Source organism: Rhizoctonia solani, chromosome 13 (assembly GCF_016906535.1).
Source record: "Rhizoctonia solani chromosome 13, complete sequence".
Classification (NCBI taxonomy): domain Eukaryota; kingdom Fungi; phylum Basidiomycota; class Agaricomycetes; order Cantharellales; family Ceratobasidiaceae; genus Rhizoctonia; species Rhizoctonia solani.
The window spans coordinates 1,119,746-1,144,195 of NC_057382.1; the positions used below are offsets into that span (position 1 = coordinate 1,119,746).

A 24,450-nucleotide genomic window follows, 5' to 3' on the forward strand; every position below is an offset into this window, starting at 1 on the left:
TGGTAAGTCAGAACTTTGGAAGCAGTCAAAAGCCCGCCCTGGCCATGGATTCGTTACGATTTACAATCTATATGCGGGAACGAATCGAAGACGTACGTACTACTTGAACTGAGCGCTTCAATTTTGCTCGATCATGAGTCACCGATTCTTTTAACCTTCCCATAGCGCTGGTAACGAAGAACTGTTCTTGACCCACTCTCGGCTGTTGAAGGCCTCAAGCCAAGGCCACTTTGTCCAGACTAACATGTCCCGTCACTCTCGCTATAGCCTAATGCTAATAAGGTAATTCTTGATCGACGGGACGTTTGATAATTACTTTGATGCTTGTCGGTCAAGCCAGGTCCGGATCTGGGGTTCATTCCGTCCATGTCTGATGTTGATCTATCCAGTCAAACCTTGGGGTGCATCCTCCGGCTTGTGTATTTGGACGCGCGCGATTGCACAAATTCATAATTGATTTTCAGAGTCATCCCAGATGAGATTAAGCTCGCTCCAGACCCCGAGGTTATCCATTTTCCTGAAATAACCTTTGCGCTATATCTGCCATGACGACCGCGTAGAGCCCACTGTACATTGGTTAATCATAGCCCTTATACACTCATCGCTCTTCTTCGTAAACCTAGCATGTAGCGTATTGTATTCAGTGTAGGGATTTGTATTAACCTTCATGCACAATGATGCGCGCAACGCCACTGAGTGAGCATCGTCTTCAATGACGCCACCCCCACCAACATCCATGACGTATATCCATTTCCAGACTTGATTTTGCGGGCGAACGCACTGAAAAAAATTCTCTCAGCATGGACACGCATTGGAGATAAATCTGGTGATCGGCAGCGAGTTGCTTGGTGGCATGAATTCGATTTTAGTCGTGGAGTTGATGGGTGAGTCTAATTCGACGTGAGAGAAAAAAAAGGGAGAAAAAGGGTAGTCTTGCTTGACCAATTATCCACTGGGCGATATACTCTGTTGGCGCACCACTATATTTCATCCTGGATCAATTTAATGAGCGCTATCCAAAAGTCTATATATGCTTGTCCACCAAGGTTATGCATGCGCTGCTGCGTGGCCAAATAGCCTCCATCCCCTGGTATGTAGAATCTGCGAGGGTGTTTTCATCGATCGGAGTTTAAGGGAATGGTAAATCATCAGTATGTTCTATGTTGACCTCATATGCCGCGTTGGAAGTAAGCTGGTCCTCAGGCTTATTGGTCCAGTAGTGAGCCTTTTAATCCGATCGAGAAATCGACGCACACACTCCATGTAGCGAGGTGCGTAGTGAGCTAATTACATATGTCTCGAAAAGTAATGGTTCAAGTCTCGATCGAAGAGAAATGTGATAAACACCAGAATCAATTTGTGATCGTCTAGTCCTGCGGTTCCGAATAAATTAGTGCACACCTGCGGTTTTGAACATGGTCGTCCTTATTTGGAATTGCATTTGGTACGGATGATCGGATGCATACTGCAATGATTCTAGAACGGTCTGCTTTAACACGATATCCGAACCTGGGACCACCCGAGTGAATCACATGGATGTTTGCGATTGACTCGTGTTAGAGACGGAACAATCAAAGCAAACTATAACCCGTGATCAGAACATAGCAAACGCGGTACTTGCACGGTGTATCAGCTGTATGGATCAACTGCATCCCTTCGTCTACTAGGAATGGAAAGGGTTAATGTGGATAAGATGCACGTGAAATCATACTCGGTTTCGAGGATGGCTTCTGTCTTCGCTCGACGAGGGGCCTGTTTCGAGAACTCCAGACAGTGCAAAGCATATTTTTTTACCTACACTAAGACGTCATTCATGTCGAGTCGCGGGTTTGGTGTTATTGAGCTCAAACTTACCTACCGATCGACCACCCTAGGTGATGCGTTCTGCCTCCGTTGTCCTCGCCCCAGAATAAACTAGTCAATGTCCGAAAAGGTAAACCGGATGTCATGCGGTCCAGGGGAGCAGAAATGCATGTATCCTGGTAGATCACACGTGCTGTTAAACAGCATAATTAAAAGCAAGAAACTGGAGTTCACACTTACACACTCTCATAAACCATGCCCGGGGACCCCACACAGGGAATATGCAGGTCGAAAAGGTATAGAGTACCCCTGTGATGTCTAACAGCTGACGCCCAAGCTTCTCCGCAGTTGTTGGTCCCTTGTGGGATAATGTAGTCAACCAAAGGCACTTGGTAATCTTGAGTGGTCACGCCGTCTGATCCTTAAATGAAACGGTGAGTATTCACACCAGCGCACCAATTGATATTCGATAAAAGGGGGCTTTAAGTGGTGTACAGGGGTATGGTCGACCTTGTATGGAAAGAAGAGAGGTCAGGAGACCATACATGTGGCTAACAAAGGCACAACCTATATTTGATTTATATTCGATCAATCAGCGCTAACCTCGAGGCAGGACGAGGGGTGAGAGGAAGTGAGACGGTGGGTTTGAGAACCGGGAAGATGGTATCGAGGTTCGCAATAAAGGGTGTTCCGTGAGCGTTGGCCCCAACACGATTGGAACAAGGCAATGCCCAAAGACTTACCAGTGAGGAAACTGATAGCTTGGCACAAATAAGCTTGTCGGGACTAAGGAGACTTTGAAGTAAGATAGTTCGAGAAAAAAAGTTGCTTTGGAATGAATACGAACTACAGCTTGTATGATGATAGAGGTCGCAGCTAAATTCAGTACATTGACCTAAGAGTTCGCATAAGAAAAGTTTGGCAATAGACGAGGCCAGTAGTACACTATAATGAAGTTGATTTGCGGTTAGCAGATGGGTCAATGGAGTCACGTGCTCATGGGAGGTGCATCACTCTCTCCGTTTCGGTTGCGATTTATTAATAAAGGTAAGATAGATATCGGCTCTTCCCATGTAACGTGGCACAAGATTTGGGCGACCGCTGCCTTTGAAAATCGTATTTTCTGCGAGGCATCGGATGGAACTTTTGCACTTGCTGATTCCCCTCCACTACTCCATTGGGCATGACAGGCGTTACTGGACGCTTTGGGTTTGACAGTTGAAAATAGCCACTTTTATTCGTTCAAGCACCCTGGGCGATCGATTTCGACCAACACCTATCAATAATGGTGATTTACAGAATTTTCGATGGAAAAGTGGGCATATCGCTGGTGGTGTTGACGTGAATTGAGCAACTATGCAGCTTCAAAGTAGACCCATTTCTTCACAGTGGTCTTGGCATGATCATCGTTGCCGCTTGCCGGACCTTCGGCATATGGACCAATCAATACACCCGTGAACCCGCCACTTACATCCTTGGCAAGCCCAGTTCCAATAGAAACCCAGGCCCCATCACGCCACCCAAAGAACTCGTATCGGTCTTCGTGGGCGACGGCGCGCAGAGCGCCACTGTCTACGGGGACTGATGCAGTATCTGAAGAACCGGTTCCCAGCGTTCTCTGACGTATATGCGCTTCGAAACCAGGACCTGTACCCGAACGAGTCAAAACGAGATCGATATGAGACTCAAAGTCCAGGTAGACCGAGAGTCCAGCAATGACCGAGGGGTCCTTCGCTGGGATAATTTCGATTTCAGTTGTACACTCAATAGCAGTCTGGCGCCGTGCGACAAAGGTTGGCGTGCCAAATGCCCGTCCAAGGTATCGCCTTTTGCAGAGGGCCACAAGTGTAGGGAGCCGTCAACATATTGGTATGCGTCCTCATCGGGGTTGCGCAATCGAAGGAGATTGTGTGGCCAAATGACGTCAACCTCGGTGCGTGAAAAGTTACCCAGAATGTTTTCATTCGTCGAAGGAACCGGCCGAAGTGAGTTGGCCGACGTTTTCATCACGCTCTCAACACGAGCGTTGAAAACTGGCCAGGATCCAGGTTCCCATTGGCCGGGAATGAGGACTGTTTCGCGTCCCATTGGGAAATTGATACGTCCATCACGGGTGGCCAGTGCAACAGCAAACCATTGGCCATCTGGACTTTGAAAAATGTCCGCATGCCCTGAACACAGTAAAAGGTAGTTTCAATACACAGGGACTTCGTTGAGCGCATGGATCGGAGTTAATCAACGTACCTATAGTTTGGAAGTAGGCATCTTTGCTGGCAGCATGTATAATCGGATTGTTCGGACATTCTTCAAATGGACCCCATACGGACCTAGAGCGTGCGATAGTTGCGCAGTGATCGAGTTCGGTACCACCTAAATCAATTTTACGTATTAATATCCGGAGCGTAATAGCCGAACGACTAGCTCTTACCCTCTGCAACCAAGAGGTAGTACCATTCGTCCTTGCGGTACATATGAGGCGCCTCGGGTATGGGTCGACCTGTACCCGACCATCTGAATCCAACACATCACCCATCATTGATGAGATATACGAGATCAAGTAGAATAAAAGTATACACGTACATCGGTTTGGGCTCTCCGCTCAGAGAGGCACCAGTTTCAAGATCAATCTCGAACTGCGCGATGCCCTCTTTCACCTGTACGAATACGTCATTGGTGTCAAGAAATGTATTGGGCGTTTAAACTCAAGCGTACCCGCCAATAAAGCGCCCCTTGAATGTATACTCTATCATCATTATTCTCGTCCCAGAACAAACTGGTGTCATATCCCGGGAAGTCGAACCTGATGCCATCCGACCAAGCATCGCGGGAGTGCGGATCTTTGGTGGACCACACGTGCTGATTTTGGGGCACGGTTAGAAGCAAAATAACTTATTTAGGTTATGTACGCACGTTTTCCCAACGGCTGTGATCTGCAAACTCCTTGTCAGGAAAGACGCAGGTCGCGACCACATAAAAGACGCCCTTGTGGTATCGGATCGTTGGCGCCCATACTCCTCCACAGTTCTTATTTCCCTGCCTAATGGTGCACTTAGAGAGAGATAGCTGAGAAGGCCGAGTAATAACGTTTCCTGCGAAAATTTGGTCGATTGAACAATCGGTCTGGGGAAGCAATCTCACCAATCTGGGTCCAGTGGATGAGATCTTGGCTTGTATAAATAGGGACACTGGGGGTGTAAAGGAAGGATGATGTTACAAGATAGTAGGTTCCATCAACGAGTATGCATGCTACGGGCCGCAAACAAAGATTCGTCAGCGACAATACAGTTGATTCGAGTGGAGGTTGGGGAAGGAGAGTTAGGGAATTGGAAGGCAAATGGCCACGTGACGTGAGTTCTTGCGCGTGTCGCTCTCGACGATCATGAAAGAAAAGCGGTCCGGGGCACGTAAGAGCCGACGTCGACGCGAGTCAAGCAAAGGAAGGAAGGAAGTTTGGATAAGTAGCGTCGATTAAATATCCACATGGATTGAGGCGATCGTCCGAATCATGCGGGGTTGGAAGTTGGAAGCTGGAAGTTGGAAGTGGTTTGGGATTTGGCGCAGCGGATAAACCTCGCAACTCCCCCATGCATATGTTGGTTCGCGCCATCGCCGCTTGGCCGCGATGCAAGACAATACTGTACCTCAATACACTGGGGACATGATACCCGCGGATCAAGTAATATTGATAGAGCACCGTTTCATGACCCGCCATGATATCCTTGCCAGAATATGTGCAGGAAGTGCAACTTACAAGGGTCGGGGTGGAATCCTGGGACTATCAAGCATTGCAAGTGACTGCCGTAAGTGTAAAATGTTTATAAATGAAATACAGGAACTTACCAATAGGGTTTCTGAAGGACTTCATTTTCGGATGGGAGCAGACTCCAGGCGTACTGAAACACAATTGCCAGTAAACTCTGCAAGATGAGTGCAGCGCAACGAGACCACATATGTATTTCGGGCTCTCAAGCTAATGGGGATAAACTTGGAGCCGCCCGAGCCAACCGCTAAAGTATGATGCCAAGTCATTAAGATCAAGTAGGTGTCTGATATGTACATAACCAACAATTCGGCATCGGCAGGCTCTTCTTCTGAGGATAGCGGTTTGTTCCTGGGAGGTTCCAATATTGAACCACGTGGCCGACGCGGACCGGCGGACCGTCTCATTGCCGCTGCATATTCTACACTTTTCCTGTTCCCGAGGCTGCTTTATCAACGTTGGCAGGGGGAAAAGTCCAAAAATACACCACTAAACTTGGCGCATCGTGTCTCACTGACAATATACGGCATCTTTAAGGGGTATTACACGCAGGTGCATGTATCAGGTGGTGCAGTTTACCATTGCCGTGGCTCAGGTCTTGAGAATCCCCCTTGACGAGGTTCGAAATTATGTCCACTCCATGCTTATCTGCCCGAGTGCTATAAGTACCTCGCCAGCCGGGAAGGGGGCCCCTCCTTGACCACGACTGCCTAGTGAACCGACCCCACCCGGGCCTGCCACACTAGTCGCGATCGAGTCGCATAACCCCCACTCATAGTTTACGACCTTCAGTTTCGCTAGGATGGGGTATAGGCTTAATTCATGGTTCTACTGCATTTCTGCAGCAATGACTATGATTCTGTAAGTGTTTCCCCACACATTATGCAATCCGTCAACTTACAATGTACCAGCTACGGCTTTGACGCTTCGACGTTTAACGCAGTCCAAGGCTACGCCGAATGGAAAGAATACTTCCACCACCCTAACCCGAACGTTATTGGCAGTGTCACGACCGCTTACACTGTCGCAGCAATTGTGGGAGGTTTCTTCGTTTCGCCTTGGATGGTATGTGCATATAGCTGCTTAAAATCGTCCTAAGACTGAAGGACTCATCCATATGACAAACCAAACTATCTCACGCCAATCATGATTCCAGTCTGACACTTTCGGTCGTCGAATGAACATCATTTTTGGATCTGTTCTCGTCATTGCCGCGACATGCCTACAAACATTTGCGCCCCGAGTTATTGGCGCGTTCATCGCCGGACGTGGCATTATTGGATTCGCACAGGGTGTTGCTCTCCGTGAGTCTTTGTTTGGTCTCACGCTCAATAAAATCCTACCTACATGATAATCTGCTTGATGCTGACATATGGGTTATTACGCAGCCGCTGCTGCAACGTACATATCTGAGGTAGCGCCGACGGAGATTCGCGGCAAAGTCCTTTCTTTCTATCAGTTGTTCTGTGAGTGTCCTTGGTCAACAGCTTTCTCATGAACGTATTGTTGCTGACCGAACACCGTTTTTGGTTAGATTCGGTTGGGTCCTTCATTTGCTTCTGGGTCTCGTTCGGTACAACCAAGACCCCACAACTGGGAGAATGGCGATGGAAGACAGTGGTATTCTTACAAGTTCTGTGAGTCTGCGGTCCACTCGTTCCAACAGAGAATCAGTCTGACTCTTACATGTGTGCTCATAGTGCTCCCATCGCATTGTTGGCAACGATGCCTTTTGCTCCCGAGTCACCACGTTGGTTGGTCCAGCACGACAAAATTGACCAGGCGCGCGCATGTCTCCAGAAGGTCCGTGCTGAGTCCGAGGTAGAATCCGAACTCCTCGCTATCCGTGAAGCCATTGCATTTGAGGTATGTCCCAGTGTAATTACCGGCCGCATATATGCGCTCCAACTGACAACGTAATACAGAAACAACAAATGTCCGGCGTGAGCTACGCGCTGTTCTTCACGGAACCGTCAATTAGGTGGCGTTTCTTCCTCGCGTGCGTCATCAACTTCGGACAGCAGGCAACTGGTCAAGGTGAGTTCAGGTTCAGCGTTAGCGATGGTCTATCATTGAACCATTCATTCTATCATAGGCTCTTTGAATAACTACTCGACCATCATCTACCAAAAGGTTTTTGCTAGCAACAGCACTATTCAGCTAATCAACGTAAGGCTATTCGTTCTGAGTGCGTTCCTGGCTAACTTCTAATTTGATACAGGCGTTGAACGCCACAATGGGAATCTTGTTCACACTCAATGCAACATGGATGGTTGAGCGCTTCGGACGCAGGCAAATCCTCATCGGTGGTGCACTTGGCCAGGCACTGTGCATGTTCATTGTTACGCTTGTGGGGTTGGTGGAAGTCACATATTCAGCCATACCGCGGTACTAATCGACTACGTAGATCTCAAACGCCTACCACCGCGACCGGCGGCAAGTCTATGGGCGTTGCGGTCGCCATTGTTATTCTATTGTTCTCCTTCATTCTGTTCTACAAGCCTTCATGGGGTGCGACCGTCTGGATTTACTCCTCTGAAATCTTTGTAAGATTACTTGTCATTTCAATTGGTAAGGACAGCACTAATACCGGTAACCTTTCTCCCTTAGAGCATGAAGGTACGAGCCACCGGAGTGGCAATGGCAACCCAAACCCAAAACGTTGCGAACGCCATCTTGCAGCAAGCCTTCCCTGTATTCCTTGAGAAGGCCAAGTGGTACACATTCTTCTTTTTCATGGGATTCAACCTCTTCCTTGCTGCGTTTTGCTACTTCCTCCTCCCTGAGACCAAGGGTGTTTCGTTGGAAGACATCGATACAGTAAGTTTAGTTTTTCCCTTGGTTGACTAGGTGCTAAAGCTGCACCCTCCAATCCAGCTCTTCGGAGGCCAGAACCATCGTGAAGCTGGTGAACGCATGGAGCAGAACGGTGTGATGGAGGCCGTGGAGAAGGGCGATATGAGCGCACGACCCAAATACGATGCCGATGACCGCTCGGGATCTAGCGAAAAGGAGTCCGCTCAACATCTTGAGCAGAGGGCGTAACGTAACCATGCTGACTCTCGTTTCGTTTTATGTCTTGTATTACCTTCATTCGGCTAGCTCTGCTTTTTTTGAGCTCACGTACCTGATGACTTGTTGGTTCTCTTCCGATACTTGTATAAATATATCTGTCGTTCACACGTTACCCTTGCCCTGCCTCTGGGGCATCGGTCACCGCTTTTGATAACCCCAAAAAACTCGGCAAAGAAGGTTCGAGTGGCTTTCAATAACTCATACGCTGATTGCCTTGCCCCATCGATCCACTACCGTTCGCTAAATTCCGCCGCTTGAGCTAGACACAGCCAGTGTGGCGTCGTGTCTAGTGTATTCTTTCACTACGTAAAGAAGCGATGCGCCCATGGATACCAGACTCAGATGTATCTTGGCTAATATCACCCTTGCCAAGTCTATTGGTTCCTATACACTTAACGAGCTGTCACCAACATGGATCTTGCATCTACTCCACGACCGGGTGATGCCAGACCACTTCGTGATACCTTCGGCCCAGGTTTATCCCAACTGAGCCGTATAAATAGTGACGCATATAAAGAGCCTGATAAAGATACTTGATCAGTCGAGTACTGGTGCCAACCATCAAGGTTATACATGTGAGGATGTTTGGATGCGTTTCATTTCACAGTGACCTGGAGAGGACCTATGCAAAATTACTGCCTTGGACAACATGTTACCTTACTGTAAAACATGCCGCCATACACGTATTTGCTGAAAACAGCGTCGTGAGTGATATTTGCTGCAAAGCCAATTATATAAGAGCACCCTCTCTTAGATGTTCTAGTTACCGTAGTTCATAAGTTATGAAAACACGCGCTGCCATCGATACGTCTGCGAAGTCTAAACTCATTTCCATCCAACCAATGAGTGGCCGCAAACACGACGGAATAAATGAAGCGACCATCATTTTCCAATCTCGTTCCTATCAAATCCCAGTCGACTCGCAGTCGAAACCATCCGCCCATTGGGTTATTGGTCGGGCCTTTATTTTACCTCACACATAATCTATCAGAATTGCGAAATCGGGTAGTTTTAGCGCGCGACACTATTCCACCCCCCGGTGTATACAATCATTGGGGACCAGTTTTGGTTAGATGAATCGCGTGTGAAAAGGAGATAAAGTGCACATCTGCGGTCTTCGGTAAGCGACGATAGCCGTAGAGCTGTGTTTCACACACCTAGTAGAAGCTTTTTGCGACCAATACAAGCACGCTCAGAGTTAGGACAAAATCTGCCTTTGAGATGTTGAAACACCATATTTTTTTTACTATAACCCAGTCCATGTTGAGAGGGTTCAATAAATTCAGGGAGATGAACAAGTTTAATAATACCCGTCCACAGGTCTGAACGTACTTGCACGCACAATGATCATAAGTAGCGCAAATTGTGATTGGAACCCCTAGCATATAGATAGCACTAGTGATCCTACATAAAGTGATCATTGAGCTATGGTCAATATTACTCAGTTTGTCAGTCGCACTTACCGGAAAAAGTATAAGCCAACTCGAAAGCAGATCTCGAATAAGGCAGCAATTTACAGAATATTTATTCGTTAATGGCCGTCTCTGATTAGGCCCATCTCGCTTCATCAACTCTGTCCTCTGGCAATGTATTTCCAGGAATAATATGACTTAGACAAAAAGTAAAACCGTACCGTAATACTGCTATTACGCATCTCAAACTTACTACGTTCCGCAGAAATTCCTGTGTCATTGGTTTCCGGCCTGCCGTAGAGCTCTAGAGTGTGGCTAGTCGATAAGTACACCCAAGACTCGCAGGCGTGAATTGAGATTATACCTATTAAATGGGCTCTGCTCAGTTTAGACAAGCTCTAGCCTTCCGTGACTCAATTTTAGCCAAGCCCGATGTCTACTGGCGCTGGTGTGACATTGACAGGAAATAAGTTATAGTGGCCTTTTAAGCCAACTGTGAACTCTGTGGTGTTATTTACGCCAGTTTGATTTCAAACACTACATGGCGTGAACTAGTGCACACACACTGCTCTCCACGAGAGATAGGAGTGTGGTAGTATGAAAAGCTAGTTGGTCATGAAAACCGAAGAACTGCTAACGTACATCACACGGGTGTCATATTCTGATATGTTCGATGCCCCCCAAAAATCACTGACTACTTTGATAAATGGCAAATAGTCGTTTATTCAGTCATAAATCGTTCACTTTGTACTTAAGAACCGTCATATTCAATTACCCCGGCTCAGAGAAAGTGGCCTGCCAGCCCGAATCACATTCTCGTATAAAAGCATAAAAGCACGCCAGATGCCCAAAAGAAGGAGCTGGGGCAATCATGTATTCGGCAGTTGGCACGACTTTGATAAAAGCTTTATTGTCCCGAACACTCACCATTATTCACTAAGATAGGGTGTGTACGATGGCAATGATAGGTGATTGATTGAATATCCGGTTCATTGGCTAAATCAATCGTGGATCACGACTGCATCACGAACTGGTTTCGAAATCCGATTAGCTGCCTCGTTGTTCTCTCCATTATGAGAGCAAGATTGATTCACAGAAAGATGGATCTGTGCAAGTAGCATCCCTGATAGGCTTGGAGAGGTGTGTCAATGATTAGCTAATACGAGCACTGCTAATAGATTCTGGGCGTGCTTGCAATTGAAGGGCCAACTTTAGCTAAACTTCAGAAGCATATACGTCATTATATGGTACTCAAGCACCCCAGAGAGTAACGTTACTAATTTAAATAACCATAGACCAAATAAATCGCAGACTATATGCGCATGGCTCAAGCCGAACCATGTGTTTATACAAACAACTAGAAACCTGAGCGAAATCGAGCCCAAATGAGGGCAAGGGGACAGACTTTTCTTAAAAATAGAAGTACTCAAGTCCTAATTACATACCTTTAACATAAATCTAGATAGTGTCGTGTTCGTAATGAGTGAACACATGGGTCGCCCGTGTATCGTCGATCTCATTGTGCATTTCACATTAGCTCTAGCCGAATGGCTCGCGGTTTATGATCCTGTTAGCCCGAGTTTCGGTTACGATAGACAATTACGAGAAAAGTTTAGACGATGGCCTTCGACCCTAAGGACATAGGGTTTAAATGCTTTGACCCATCTGAATTATGATTGAGTCCGTTTTACTGAGGTTCTGACTATGTGATAGCAGGGTTGATATAACTCACGTAAGCCTTCTTGACACTGCTACTTGCACGTCCATCCAAACATTACCTCTGATCAGCACGTTCAAAGTAGGCGACAGGACAGGGGTTAAGTTCAATGGGTTATTTTCAAGGTTCACTACTCATCAACCTGGTGCACAGACTGCTCATTAGCTTATCGAATCTGCTTCTCCTTTCCCGCTTACTTGATTAATGCCAGTAATAAGATGAACGATGTTTCCTGTCGGTTTGCACGTGCCATCAAGGTGCATCATCTGGTTAGCGCTATAAGTAGCACGTTCGGGCCCTTTGTCGAGCCTTTCCCCCTTCACTTGCTTGTCAACATAATTGTATAGAGCAGACTCGGGTTCTGGACCGTCGAACAAATGGGATTGTTGAAAAAGGCTGCGCTGGAATCTCTATCGCTCACAGTTCGTTTCTAGACCCCATGTTCACCGCGACTTAGCTATGATTCAATAATGAGTAAATGGCCTAACTCCGCTTCATTGATTGTCTTGCTCGTGCTCTTCTTGAATCTATAGCTTAATAATATTCGATGCTTGGGATATTTTGACTTTGCTTGCTAGGCTTCGAACAGAGCATCTTGACAATAACGCGCTTTGAAAACCTTAGTTTATTTGAACATTCTCAAAGTAATGAATTATTTATCTGTAACCGGGTAAAAGTCTGTCGATCTCTGATTATGTCGAACACCCTGGTGAAACTGACTAACTTGAGTGACGTGGGAACTTTTCAACCCGGTGCTCCTAGTTCTTGTACATTGGGCTGGGTGCTTTGTTTGTTACGGCATATCTATATGCAAAGTCGCTTTTATTGGGAAATCGGGGCTATGATGGAGCGTACACTTGGGGAGGAGTTCGGTCCCCTTTAACTATAAGTGTTTCACACACATTGGTTGACAATAAGCCCTCTTGTATGATTTGAAAGGAGCTCATATCGCGAGCGCGGGATCTTGTTGAAACTTGTTTATACTACATTGTATTATTCGTACATTGGGGCTGGACATGAACAAATCAGGGAATTGGCCGGTGGCCGTCCATAGGAAGGGGTCCACGGGTAGAACCGGAATACAAATGCTCGTAATTCGAGCCCCGAAATTTTATGAGCCGCCATATTTTTTTTTGTTTCCTACCAACTGGTTCAGTACACAAGAGTATTGCCGGAGCTCAACGCGGAGATCGCAAAGAACAAGATCGAAATCCGGCGAAAATGTGTGGGAGCCGGACCCTGAATTAGTCATCCGCACTCTCAATCATTTTTAGAGCAGGAGTGAGGATCGTAAACTTTTCCACCACCCACATCCATCCACTCTCTCCATTATTCAACAATGTTGTCCGCTGTCCGTGCTGCTAGGTCCTCATTGGCAAGGACTGGCGCATACGCCGTAAGTACTACGCATGTACCTGGATCGCATACATCTAAATGAAATTTAGAATATCCCCCGACCGATGATCGCCAGGAGTATGAACTCCAAGGTCAATGGTAGGTAACAAATCAATACACAGATGATAGATAGCTCACGGGTACGCAGGTCCTGTTGTTGGTATCGATCTTGGTACCACCAACTCTTGCGTTGCGGTCATGGAGGGTCAAACTTCTCGAGTTATCGAGAACTCTGAGGGTGCTCGGACAACCCCTTCGGTCGTAGCGTTTACCAAGCACGGTGAACGATTGGTTGGTCTTCCTGCCAAACGTCAAGCTGTCGTCAACCCCGAAAATACGGTCTTTGCGTTCAAGCGTCTTATCGGACGTCAATTCAAGGATCCCGAGGTACAGGAGGACATCAAGCATTGGCCTTTCAAACTTGTGCCTAGGTCCGATGGTCGACCTGCAGTTCAGATCGATAAAGACGGCAAGAAGCAGCAACTGGTAAGTCCCGTTAAAATTTAATTTGATAATATAGTCATTAATTGCACATATCTAGTCTCCTGAGGAATTGTCGTCGATGGTTCTCACCAAAATGAAGCAAACCGCCGAAGGATTCTTGAACAAGAAAGTCAAGTAAGTCTAGTTATTTCAAGAGCTTTGATCATATCCCAATTAACCTATGTTAGTCATGCCGTCGTCACTGTCCCTGCTTACTTCAATGACGCACAGCGTCAAGCCACAAAGGACGCGGGTACCATTGCCGGTCTGGATGTTCTCCGTGTGATCAACGAGCCCACAGCTGCTGCCCTTGCTTATGGCCTGGACCGTTCCGACTCCTCGATCATTGCTGTATACGATCTTGGTGGAGGAACCTTCGATATCTCTATCCTTGAGATGCAGAAGGGTGTCTTCGAAGTCAAGTCCACGAACGGTGACACCCATCTCGGAGGAGAAGACTTCGATGTCGTGCTCGTAAACCACCTCTTGTCCGAGTTCAAAAAGGAGTCTGGCATCGATCTGAGCCAAGATCGTGTTGCGATCCAGCGAATCCGTGAGGCTGCTGAGAAGGCCAAGATCGAGCTTTCCGCTTCATCTCAAACCGAGGTTAACCTGCCGTTCATTACTGCCGATGCGACCGGCCCCAAGCATATCAACTCTCGGATTACACGAGCTCAATTCGAGAAGCTTGTTGAGCCACTTATCCAACGCACTATTGAGCCCTGCAAGAAGGCTCTGGCCGATGCTGGCGTCAAGGCTTCGGAAGTCAAGGATATTATCTTGGTTGGTGGTATGTCTCGTGTCCCACGTGTGATCGAGACCGTCAAGCAAGTCTTTGGTCGCGATCCCAGCAAGGGAGTTAACCCCGATGAAGCTGTTGCCATCGGTGCCTCTATCCAAGGTGGTGTCCTCGCCGGCAACGTTACCGACATCCTCCTTCTTGACGTCACTCCTCTATCCCTTGGTATTGAGACCCTTGGTGGTATCATGACTAAGCTCATTGCCCGTAACACTACTATCCCGACCAAGAAGAGCCAGGTCTTCTCTACCGCTGCTGACGGTCAGACCGCGATCGAAGTCAAGATCTACCAGGGTGAGCGCGAGCTCGTGCGCGACAACAAGTTACTCGGCAACTTCAACCTCGTCGGCATTCCCCCGGCCCCCAAGGGTGTTCCTCAAATCGAAATCACCTTTGACATCGACGCTGATGGTATCGTCCATGTTAATGCCAAGGACAAGGCCACCAACAAGGACCAGAGCATGACCATTGCCTCGTCGAGTGGTCTCAGCGACAAGGATATCGAACGCATGCTAGAGGAGAGCGAGAAGTTTGCAGAGGCCGACAAGCAACGCCGTGTCCTCATCGAGGAGAGCAACCGCGCAGAGAGCGTATGCGTAGATACCGAAAAGGGTAAGTAATTGCGGTTGATACGAATAACTCGATAACTAATTTATTTTTATTTCAGCCATGAACGAGTTCAAAGATCAACTCGATGCTGCTGAGCGCGAGAAGGTCACCAAGCTCATTACTGAGCTCCGCGAACTCGCAGCCAAGGGCCAGGCCGGCGATGCTTCCGTGACCGGCGAGCAGATCAAAGAGGCCATTGGTGCCACTCAACAGGCATCTCTCGGTCTCTTCCAAAAGGTCTACGAGAAGCGCGCTGCTCAAAACGCAGAGCCAGCCAAGGAGGAAGAACCCAAGGAGGAGAAGAAGGACTAAATTAAATCCTTTGATCTTGCTTAGATTTCTTTATCTTCTTTTCTCTTTGTATTCCCGTTTATCGACTCAGCTGCACGGCAGCATTTCGCTCTCTTCTTGTAGTTATCTTATGTAGCACTTTCTGACTTTTCCTTCACGATTCGCATAGGGTTCATCTAGTTGTGCATTTACATCACCCCCACTCTCCATATTTGATGTACCACATCATGTAGCTTGTTTTCGTACTCTCCGGTTGTCATATAGACCCAGGAACGAGCAATACGACAATGTTGAAGCATGACGATATTTGTATGAACAATTAGAGTCGTGTGCCCTCGCCGAGCTAGCTGAGAAAGGCATGATGCCGGAGCTTCGGGACCGAAATGATCCCAGTCCGACCTGCATCCGCCCAGCACTAATATTGTGGATCGCCGTAGTGTGAATATAAAAATATGTATGCGATTTGAATGCAATGTACTAATGTTACAGGAATGATGTGTTAATGCTCATTTTAGTTCAGTTTGGCCGGGCCAAGACCGCTGATCATGCGCCGCGTTCGCATCTCGACATGGTAGCCACCCCCACATGCTCCACCATCCAGGTCCACCCCTATTCCCACCCCCGCACACATGATCCGCCGCTAAGCTCCGTTTGTGAAAGAGTCGTTTGCCTGTTCAAAACTTTTCCTAGGCCCATGCAACCGCTCGCCTCTCCCAGGTCGACGTTTTGAGTATAGACCTCTACCACACCCATTGTGACCCGGCGATGTAGGCTGATGTTCTTGATGCCCGACGCTCGTGCTGTTGGGACCCAGTGGATGACCTGCTCGAGGACCTCCCACGCTGCTGCCTATAAGGAGCCTAGTGAAGTATTTGTATGCATGCAGAGTCGATGTACCAGAGTGCATGAATTAAGTCATGTGAAGAAAAGGGGTAAATGGACAAAGTGGTAAGTATAGATATTCCAATGCGCTATAAGCAAACAAGGGAAGGCGCTACTGACCTCGGCTTGTGCGGCGGACGTTGAATTATAATATTGGGCGGGCTTGGGATGGCCTGCGCGGCGGCCGAAGGCTGACGTGTCTCTATGTGCTGCGGACTATTGTCCATTTCATCGGTCTCGAACAGCAGTGTCCCGCCGCGCGTCGGTGGGGACGGGAAACTGATGGTGGACATGGCCTTGGGAGAGTAGTCGGGACCGAGGTCAAGCATAAGGCTGTTTGCCTAAAATGTCGAAGCCCATATGTAATCAGAGCTAATCACACTACTATCGAATAGTTTAGGAAAACGACTTACCGGAGGCTCGTCATCGGTTTCGACCTCGGTCTCGTCCGAGTCATAGACGTAACTTGAGCGGTATTGACTATGGCGCGAAGAGCGGTGGTGGTGGTTTCGCGAGGAACGTTCATGTCTGCGAGGCCGGGCCTCGGCGGGTTGAGTAGACTTGGAGTCCTTCATGGACATGCTGGCGAGGAAGCGAGTAATAAAGGAGGACATTTTGGCAAGTGGATAGGGATTGCGTCGGGGTGGAGGGAATGGCTGTCACCGGGACGGGAAAGCTTACTAGGTTGTAGGGCGAGAGGTTATGTAGGCCAGGAGGGTATATCGCAGCCAGAGGAAGCGGGTTCGCTGACGGAGAGAGAGCCGAGCTCTGAGAGCTGTCATTTATATGACCAGTGTCTTCGGCTGAGGTTGGAGTCCCAAGTAACAAGTCATCACTCAGATTGCCTTACGCGATACCGAGGCTAAAGGCGTTACTTGATCCGGCACAAAGTCCATATTTCTCTAAGAAGCGTGGGTAAGCTCCGGAAATAGGCGAAAGAGATATTTTACGGTCCGGTCCAGGCCCTAGAAAATGACATATCCAGCGGACCGAACTCACCTGGCTATTCTGGAATGGTAATCCGGCCACAGTCTAAAGGCTCCTCTTTTATTGTTGTATACTAGTCGCCGCTGCGCGTGACCTACCGGTGAGCGACCAACGATCAACGAAGATCGTTGTTTGCCTTTTGGGTGTGGAGTAGCAAGATTCGACCGAGGGACAACAGTGATCCAACGTAATGCCACATACGTACGATATGCCGAGATGATTATCGTATAGCTTTGAATTCGAATTCGGCCAAGGCACTCACTCACTTACCTGATGACGAACAGACTTCTCCAATATCTAATAAATTATGTCAGTGGTGCGTGAAAATGGCGCGGTAGAATACGATTGGACCAATAACTTGAGAATCAGTTTCATCTCCCTCGGTTAAGTCGGACCTTGACAAGAGGCAGCGAAGCCGTGGGGTAACGGGATCGTTTCTTAGGTGCGGAGATTGCTCTAAGCGCAATGCCTAGCTGTAGGTCATTATCTTTGTCTGGGACCTTAAATAGAGTCCGTCGCAACTTCCGCAGGAGGATAGAGCCCTCCCCCGCGCTGGACAAAGCCAAGTTAATCTCATGTCACGTGATTGCGGACGAACGCTAACCGCGTTGTTACCTTGTTTGTCGTCGAGAATCCGCATCACGCAAGCTCGCTTAATAGTAGCTATGGATAGTCTACTGTGCACGCGCAGCAAAACGAGGATACTCGAACTATCTGTCTATGGTCTACGGACGATTCAAACCAACCGATGACCACCAGTCCTCGATTCAACGCCAATCACTACGATCATCATACTCTCATCCATATCTTAGAATGTAGAGTCTATCCTTTGGGGTCAAGGATTCTCGACATCTAAACTTCGTATCTTATCAAAACGTGCGTGTGGATGTTATCAACCGTCTATTACCGATGTCATGTTTGGACAGCGAGTCGTGATTGGCGTGTTCTGCGTTATCTCATCTATCAGTATTCGCGCCGCAGCATAGTTCGAAGCAACAACAAGAAGAGCAGGTACTCTTCGAGAGATCTTCATTTAGGATCCCCCGAGGCACCATTTGAACGAAAGTCCTGATACAACAAACGCTAGCCCAAGGCTACTTGTTCGTATCTATCAATCCTACTCATGTCTCGTTGAGCAAGCCACTTCGTGCTCGGGTGAATTATATGACATTAGCATGTTGGTTAATCGAATGGCGTTGTTTAGTGTATATAGAAATGACTACAGGAAGAAAGCTTCCTAAAATAGATACATAAAAAATACGAGACGCTCCATTGCCAAATACTCCCCTTTCTATTAGATATCGAATCAAGGACTGGAATATACAAACCATCATTCTGGAATAGCCCCTCCACATTGTGTAACAGCTACAAAGAAAGGAGTGTCCAGCACAAGTTGCTACAAATCCCCAATCATAGCACACAGTTAAGCAACGGCCATACATAATATCGTCGTTGGACTTACATGGTTTCCTGAAGAAGCCAAAAGACACAACAGCTGAGGTTTGTGTTGATCCTGTACTTTCATCTTCCTTTCACTGGCCATGCTACGAAATTTCTCATCACGCGAACGATTAAACTTTGATATCGGTTTACTGTGGGCGTTCGGCTAACTTTCTTTTAAATATAGCATTGCGCACATATCGCTCACCAGGATTTTTCAAAGAGGACCTTGCGAGAGATATGACCACCAGATCCTGCCATTGGATGAACTGAGAATGAGCAAGTGTAGAACGAATAATTTTCACATACTAGTAAGCGCTTCGCATATAGCCTATGGAACAGATATAATTCAGACCGCAAAAGGTGTAAAGAGGATGCAAACGCCAAATCTTACCTCTATCATGAGATCTTGAGAGCCTATCTTCGTGCGACGACCATAAGCGATCCCGTCGTCAGCAGCCGCCGCCCACACGATCTAGAATTTGTCGAGTTCAATCTAAACGTGGATCTTGAGGGGAGGGGGGAGTTGAATACCTACAATTTGTGCTTTGGTGTTCAACTTGGGAACCATCCAATGAAGAGGACGATTGTGGAGCGCCTTGAACAATGTACTTGATTCGCTCGAGGATGTTACGTTGCCTGGATCTTTCGTGTCCATCGCGAGCAATCGGTCGAGTCCGGCAATCAGCCCCTCGGATTTACAAGCCCCGATGACCACCTAGGGGAATTAAACTCGGGAGAGTAAAAACGGCAGAGCTGCAACTCACCTCGAGAGTGCATGGAACCTGGAGTTTGTTGATCGATGTGTGGAGCTTCTGTACTTGTACGTTGTATATATATCCCAGTGTGACTTGATACTATAAACTCACGATTGTGTCCACGAGAGTTTGGCCAAATGAATCAGTAACTTCAATCCCATAACTAGTGGGCGCGCCATGTCCGGTAACTGCAGATCAAATAGTTTAGGCTGGAGTCCAATTGCATAAACAACACTAACTCACGGCATAAAATGAGCAGTCCTCCTGGAGCAATGCCGTTAGGGTCGAAGAACCAGTCGAACTCCTTGTCTATGGTCTCGAAGACACAATGCACGTGGATATCACGATGACGGACTCCTTTGACATCTATAAAAGAAGTGAATAAAAAGTCAGAACCCCCGCCGAAAAACCTGATCGCACAAACATTTGAAACAAGCGGACATAAAGCGCATGGTGTCCGGGAGAGAATTATCTAGACCACACTAGCATTACATCAGCGCCGACTATCAGCATAAGACTCGATCAGAACTTACTAAAAGAACCTTGACCCGAGGCAAATCAACATTGTTGTCCAACCTCTCCTCATGTGACTCGATAATAGGGTGGATCGAAACTCCTGCAGGCGCGGGGGTCGGCTCGCGCTGTCCAATATCGGAAGAACTGTGATTCGGACGGTGAGGGTCAAGGCTATATCTCTGCTCGGTGTCCTGGGAGAATGGTTTCTCAGGTGACTGTAGCAAAGGCTCGGGTGGAGTTTGAATAGGCAAGTCAGCGGACGAATTCAAAGACTCCCTAGGCGTACGAGTTAGTACAAAACTAGCGATATAAACATGTTCAAGTAGCGGACCTTGCTATCCTACTGACAAGCGACGGACCAGCTGGTGCAATACTTGGTGACGCACTCGCGAGACCGCAACGAATAAGAGATGCGCGGGGAAGCGGAGATAGCGTTTGATCGACGCCGGTAAGAGATGGGGACCTCGGGGATGCCTCGGGCGCATGTATTGAATCATCTGGGGGAGCTTGAGGAGTGGTAGAGTTATGGCGAACGGGTCGGATGGGTATGTTTGTTGTTTTCCCCATGGTGTAGTACTATGCGAGAGATGCAAAAAAATCCTAAAAAAATAATCTTGGATTTCTCGGTTCTGTGGGCAATATCGGTAGTAGACTATGCCAGCGGAGAGAGAGGACTACTTATACTAATTCCTTTCATCCTGAATCCTGTGTTATGTTGGTGTACAGCAGGGGAACGGGTGCTGCGAAAAATCTGTATGAATCTAGCGCCCAAGTGGCTCACACCAATCCACTGCATATCCACTAGGAGGAAACATGTTTTCTCTAGCGATATACAATGGTAAAAGTTCACCCAGGTCCCTTTTCCTTTATCCCATTCCCGCTTTTGCTGCCTTTTCCAAGCGAAATATCGCTGCTTGTTTTGGGCATACCTCGGTTTTCCGGTATACCGCGTTTTTTCAAACACGTGTTGACAACTATGTTTGCCTTCTCTTGGTTACCCGCACTACAAAGCGAGTTGCTATATGAAGAGGTAAACAATACATTTTTTCTGGAGACATAAATAATATGAACTTTTATGAGAATGGATCGGGTACCTAGTGAAAAGTGGGCATACCGAGATTACAAGTCAAATGAAACCGTACTGCATGCAGAGCGGATTGCATCCTGTTTTCAATTTGAAAACAGCCACAGGGAAGTTTGTTCTCATAGCCACACATGTGACGTCACTATCTTCAGATTGTCGTCCGACCAACCGTTAAATCTATATATCTCATGGGATCCCATTACCACCAAGCAAGCAGTCTAAGGGTACAATATCATTCTCAAAAGAGTGTGTAAACAAACCGTACAATGATCCGTGACGTCAGTCAGTCCTGAGTCTCGACATCTGAGCCACACTTTCATCTGACGCGATGTCAGTAGATAATACGAGCGACCGAGAAAAGTGCCAAAATCTTGACACTGATACTTATTACCGCACTCCAGGCACGATGTTTGTGGCTCGGTGGAGACGTAGAAAGTGTAGATAGAATGCCACGTGCCTACCGTACTCAAAGCTGTGTAGTTTATGTCCGTATCTAGTGGGGGTCCATAACTTTACAGGCTAGATAAACAGGCATATATTTGACCGAACGTAGGTCCAACCGTCTTTTTGTATACACATTTAGATCGAACCCCGTAAAGAGGTGAATGGGCATAGCCTCCTTCCTCAACTTAGGTATTGACCGTTTTCAACGACGTTGTTCCCCCCCTCTCCGATGGCCTGAAAAGCGGGCGTGTTGAGAATAATTCCCTAAGCAGCCAATTAAAATCATTAGCAAAAGGGGAATCGCCGATATATCAAACCACTCACCCGGTCTCCTGTAGAGCCCAATAAACATACACGCTGCCTTCCGCGATATTGGCCACTTTTCCACGCATAATACTGTTCGACTTCAGTCTTGCTGAAATAATTCTCATCGCGTACGGTGTTATATTCGATCGCCGCCTCCCTATATTCCACCCAGTTAAATTAACCCTCGTATCAAGTGCCGATTCCTGGTAATTGTACGTACCTGATTTTATCAAAGAGCATTCTTCGAGGTAAAGTTTGGCCGGCAGCCTCTATTGAGTCAATTAGATCGATGAGTTCCTCAAGGCAAGTGATAGCTAAGTACCTAGAGCTCGGCACATTGCCTACGAACCAATTGACACCATTTAGCGAGACTCAAAAAAAACAAACAATTAGGCCTTACCCCAATCATAACATCATGCTTTCCTTCCCTTCCAGGAAGATTATCCTCTTCATAAGCAGGTCCTCTATCAACAGCCGCTGCCCACACGACCTAACCCATATTGTTTTTAAGCGCATAACTGGCGGAATAGGGGGACTAAAATACCCACAATAATCGCTTTGGTTGATAACTTGGGTACACAAGGACTATGAAGACCTTTGAGTAATTGACTCGACAGAGACAGTGGGTTTAGGGCACCATCGCGGGTTTCGGAAATCTCCATCACCAACAATTGATCGAGTCCAGAAATGATCACCTCGGAACTACAAGTCGCAAACACTACCTATTTGAGGGCGAGTCAGATTAATTCTTGTAAGAGTGTATAGCTTTACCTCGAGAGTGCAAGGAACTTGAAGTTTGTTGATTTCGGTATGTAGATCCTACGAGAACGATTAGATACGTCAAAGGCAGTTGAGAGCGTGGACTTGCAATTGTGTCCGCAAACTTTTGAGGAGGATTACCTATTTTGATGTCGACGCCTTTTTCAGTGCGTACACCATGCCCGATGACTATAAACGAAAGGTTTAGCAACAAAGCAACACAAAGTTTCTCATATCGCTCACTGCACAAGATCAACAATCCTCCTGGAGCGATGTCCTCTGGGTTAAAAAACCAGCCGAATTGCTCGCGTACGGTCCCTTTTCTTGAGCATACCCTAATGTTACGACGACGAGCGCCTTTTACATCTTCAGGTGGACAAAACAACACGGTAAGTCATGGTCCAAACATAAACATACGGTAGAGTGAGAACGAACATTTCAGGCAATCCTTCTTGAAGCGCTTGATATCAGCGTTAGAATAATAATCATCAGGGTCTCCACACTAAGGCCAAGTATAAACAAATGCCAAATACAGCCATCAAGTATACAGTGAACTAACCAGTAGTATCTTGACGTGAGGCAAATCGCCGTCACCTGACCTCCCTCCGTGTGGTTTGAGGACGCGCTCAGCAACGGGGGGTTCCTCCGAACATGCAGCTGCAAAAACTGAAACCCGGTCGAGGGGAGACGCGACTTTAAGATGCGAATCGACGTCGTATGCGTGTTCAGCATCCGAGTCGAGAGCTTGTTCAGATTGTGGAGAGGTTGATTACGCTTGGGTTCTTCGGTAGGTTGATGGACGGGCTCCGAGTCACTAACATCCCGATACTTGTATAAGTTTAGCCCGTGTAGGTAATCAAGTAGACTAACCTAACTATGTTCTGAACACTCGGTGGGTTGCTAGGTGAATTTCTCGCAAGTTCATGTAGGCGAGGAGGCAAGAGAGGTGCGCAGTCTGTAGTACCAACACCAACAGAGCCCCGTGGCGGTTTTGGCGGCTGCAGTGAAGACGGATTGGCATTGCAGTCGGTGTGATGTTGCGAAGGAACCGTGTGGCATGGTCTTCCCATCGTACAACAGTGGTCGCGGTGACTAGGCCCACCCTAATATTCTCACCTATTTACCGCCACCGACTCTAGGATGTACAGGGTATTCCGCTGGATCTGCAGGGCGCACACAGGGCCAGGATCCATGTGACATGACGGGGAAGTGTATGACGTACAAGACGCGTTCAGACGGAGGCGGCCCATAGCTGCTGCAAAAGGCCCACGAATATGGTGCCGTGAAGCTCGGAAATTTGAATCCCCTATCTAAGGTCTAAGATCAGAGTACCGATGATATTTCGATAAAGCATTAATTTGTGTGCTACACCGCGGTCGACCATGTAAGACCGCGACAGGTACAAAACACAGGGAGTAATACAGCCACCCGTGTGGCTGTGTCCGAGTGGCTGCATTTGAGTCCGAACGAACCAATTTAATTTGTAACTGAAACAGATTGATTTGGCAAATCGGGGACAAGGTACATCGATGAAACGTGGTGATCCAGTACAGAAGGTTACGAGGACCATGGAAATTCCTAGGGATATTCTGGGAGTCCTTTATCTTATCAAGAGAGACCTTGCGTACCTTTTGTAGTTCTCTTAGGTCAAGAACATACGAGTCCTTCCAACTGAAAAGCTGGTGCTTAGCCGCGAAATATAGTTCCTACTTTAGGCCAATACACATGACAGAACAGGTCGCGGTATCATTGGTGATCCGTTCGGAGACCGAGAGACACACTCAAGTTTGGCCGCAAGGGGTGGCAGTTCAGAGCTTGAAGAGAATGCCAATTAATTTTAACGTATTTCATCAGCGGGTGAAAAGCAGGGTGGAAGATCACAATCGGTCTGTATGTTCGAAAGTTAGGGATACTCGAGATTTTCGAGGTA

General features: G+C 47.4%; 6 protein-coding genes across 6 annotated transcripts; 2 read left to right on the forward strand and 4 right to left on the reverse strand.

The window, feature by feature from the left end:
• Positions 1 to 3,157: 3,157 nt before the first annotated feature.
• Positions 3,158 to 5,668, reverse strand: RhiXN_07191 (glycoside hydrolase family 43 protein; the record flags this gene model as incomplete). Its single annotated transcript, XM_043327007.1, has 10 exons — positions 3,158 to 3,537; positions 3,567 to 3,974; positions 4,048 to 4,173; positions 4,232 to 4,314; positions 4,384 to 4,457; positions 4,516 to 4,659; positions 4,714 to 4,892; positions 4,942 to 5,049; positions 5,555 to 5,578; positions 5,644 to 5,668. The coding sequence occupies 10 exons, from the start codon at positions 5,666 to 5,668 to the stop codon at positions 3,158 to 3,160; spliced, it is 1,551 nt and encodes a 516-aa protein (XP_043185479.1).
• A 742-nt stretch (positions 5,669 to 6,410) lies between these two features.
• On the forward strand, positions 6,411 to 8,608 carry RhiXN_07192 (Sugar (and other) transporter; the record flags this gene model as incomplete). The annotated part of the gene is made up of 12 exons (XM_043327008.1): positions 6,411 to 6,424; positions 6,475 to 6,628; positions 6,720 to 6,867; positions 6,952 to 7,029; positions 7,098 to 7,200; positions 7,264 to 7,429; positions 7,489 to 7,600; positions 7,659 to 7,732; positions 7,785 to 7,918; positions 7,971 to 8,109; positions 8,174 to 8,383; positions 8,441 to 8,608. 12 exons carry the CDS (start codon positions 6,411 to 6,413, stop codon positions 8,606 to 8,608), a joined length of 1,500 nt encoding a protein of 499 aa, XP_043185480.1.
• A 4,498-nt stretch (positions 8,609 to 13,106) lies between these two features.
• Positions 13,107 to 15,365, forward strand: RhiXN_07193 (heat shock protein HSP70 family protein; the record flags this gene model as incomplete). Its single annotated transcript, XM_043327009.1, has 6 exons — positions 13,107 to 13,163; positions 13,213 to 13,261; positions 13,311 to 13,648; positions 13,704 to 13,780; positions 13,834 to 15,056; positions 15,112 to 15,365. The coding sequence occupies 6 exons, from the start codon at positions 13,107 to 13,109 to the stop codon at positions 15,363 to 15,365; spliced, it is 1,998 nt and encodes a 665-aa protein (XP_043185481.1).
• A 719-nt stretch (positions 15,366 to 16,084) lies between these two features.
• RhiXN_07194 (uncharacterized protein) lies at positions 16,085 to 16,840 on the reverse strand (the record flags this gene model as incomplete). The annotated part of the gene is made up of 3 exons (XM_043327010.1): positions 16,085 to 16,193; positions 16,347 to 16,567; positions 16,640 to 16,840. 3 exons carry the CDS (start codon positions 16,838 to 16,840, stop codon positions 16,085 to 16,087), a joined length of 531 nt encoding a protein of 176 aa, XP_043185482.1.
• Positions 16,841 to 18,857: 2,017 nt separating this feature from the next.
• On the reverse strand, positions 18,858 to 20,494 carry RhiXN_07195 (ICE-like protease (caspase) p20 domain protein; the record flags this gene model as incomplete). The annotated part of the gene is made up of 10 exons (XM_043327011.1): positions 18,858 to 18,907; positions 18,963 to 18,984; positions 19,048 to 19,128; positions 19,192 to 19,371; positions 19,421 to 19,468; positions 19,523 to 19,599; positions 19,655 to 19,777; positions 19,836 to 19,893; positions 19,945 to 20,203; positions 20,259 to 20,494. 10 exons carry the CDS (start codon positions 20,492 to 20,494, stop codon positions 18,858 to 18,860), a joined length of 1,134 nt encoding a protein of 377 aa, XP_043185483.1.
• A 1,141-nt stretch (positions 20,495 to 21,635) lies between these two features.
• On the reverse strand, positions 21,636 to 23,713 carry RhiXN_07196 (uncharacterized protein; the record flags this gene model as incomplete). Its single annotated transcript, XM_043327012.1, has 14 exons — positions 21,636 to 21,719; positions 21,780 to 21,918; positions 21,982 to 22,030; positions 22,084 to 22,102; positions 22,162 to 22,251; positions 22,310 to 22,483; positions 22,533 to 22,580; positions 22,696 to 22,709; positions 22,764 to 22,886; positions 22,938 to 23,022; positions 23,080 to 23,264; positions 23,294 to 23,334; positions 23,391 to 23,582; positions 23,637 to 23,713. The coding sequence occupies 14 exons, from the start codon at positions 23,711 to 23,713 to the stop codon at positions 21,636 to 21,638; spliced, it is 1,320 nt and encodes a 439-aa protein (XP_043185484.1).
• Positions 23,714 to 24,450: the final 737 nt, after the last annotated feature.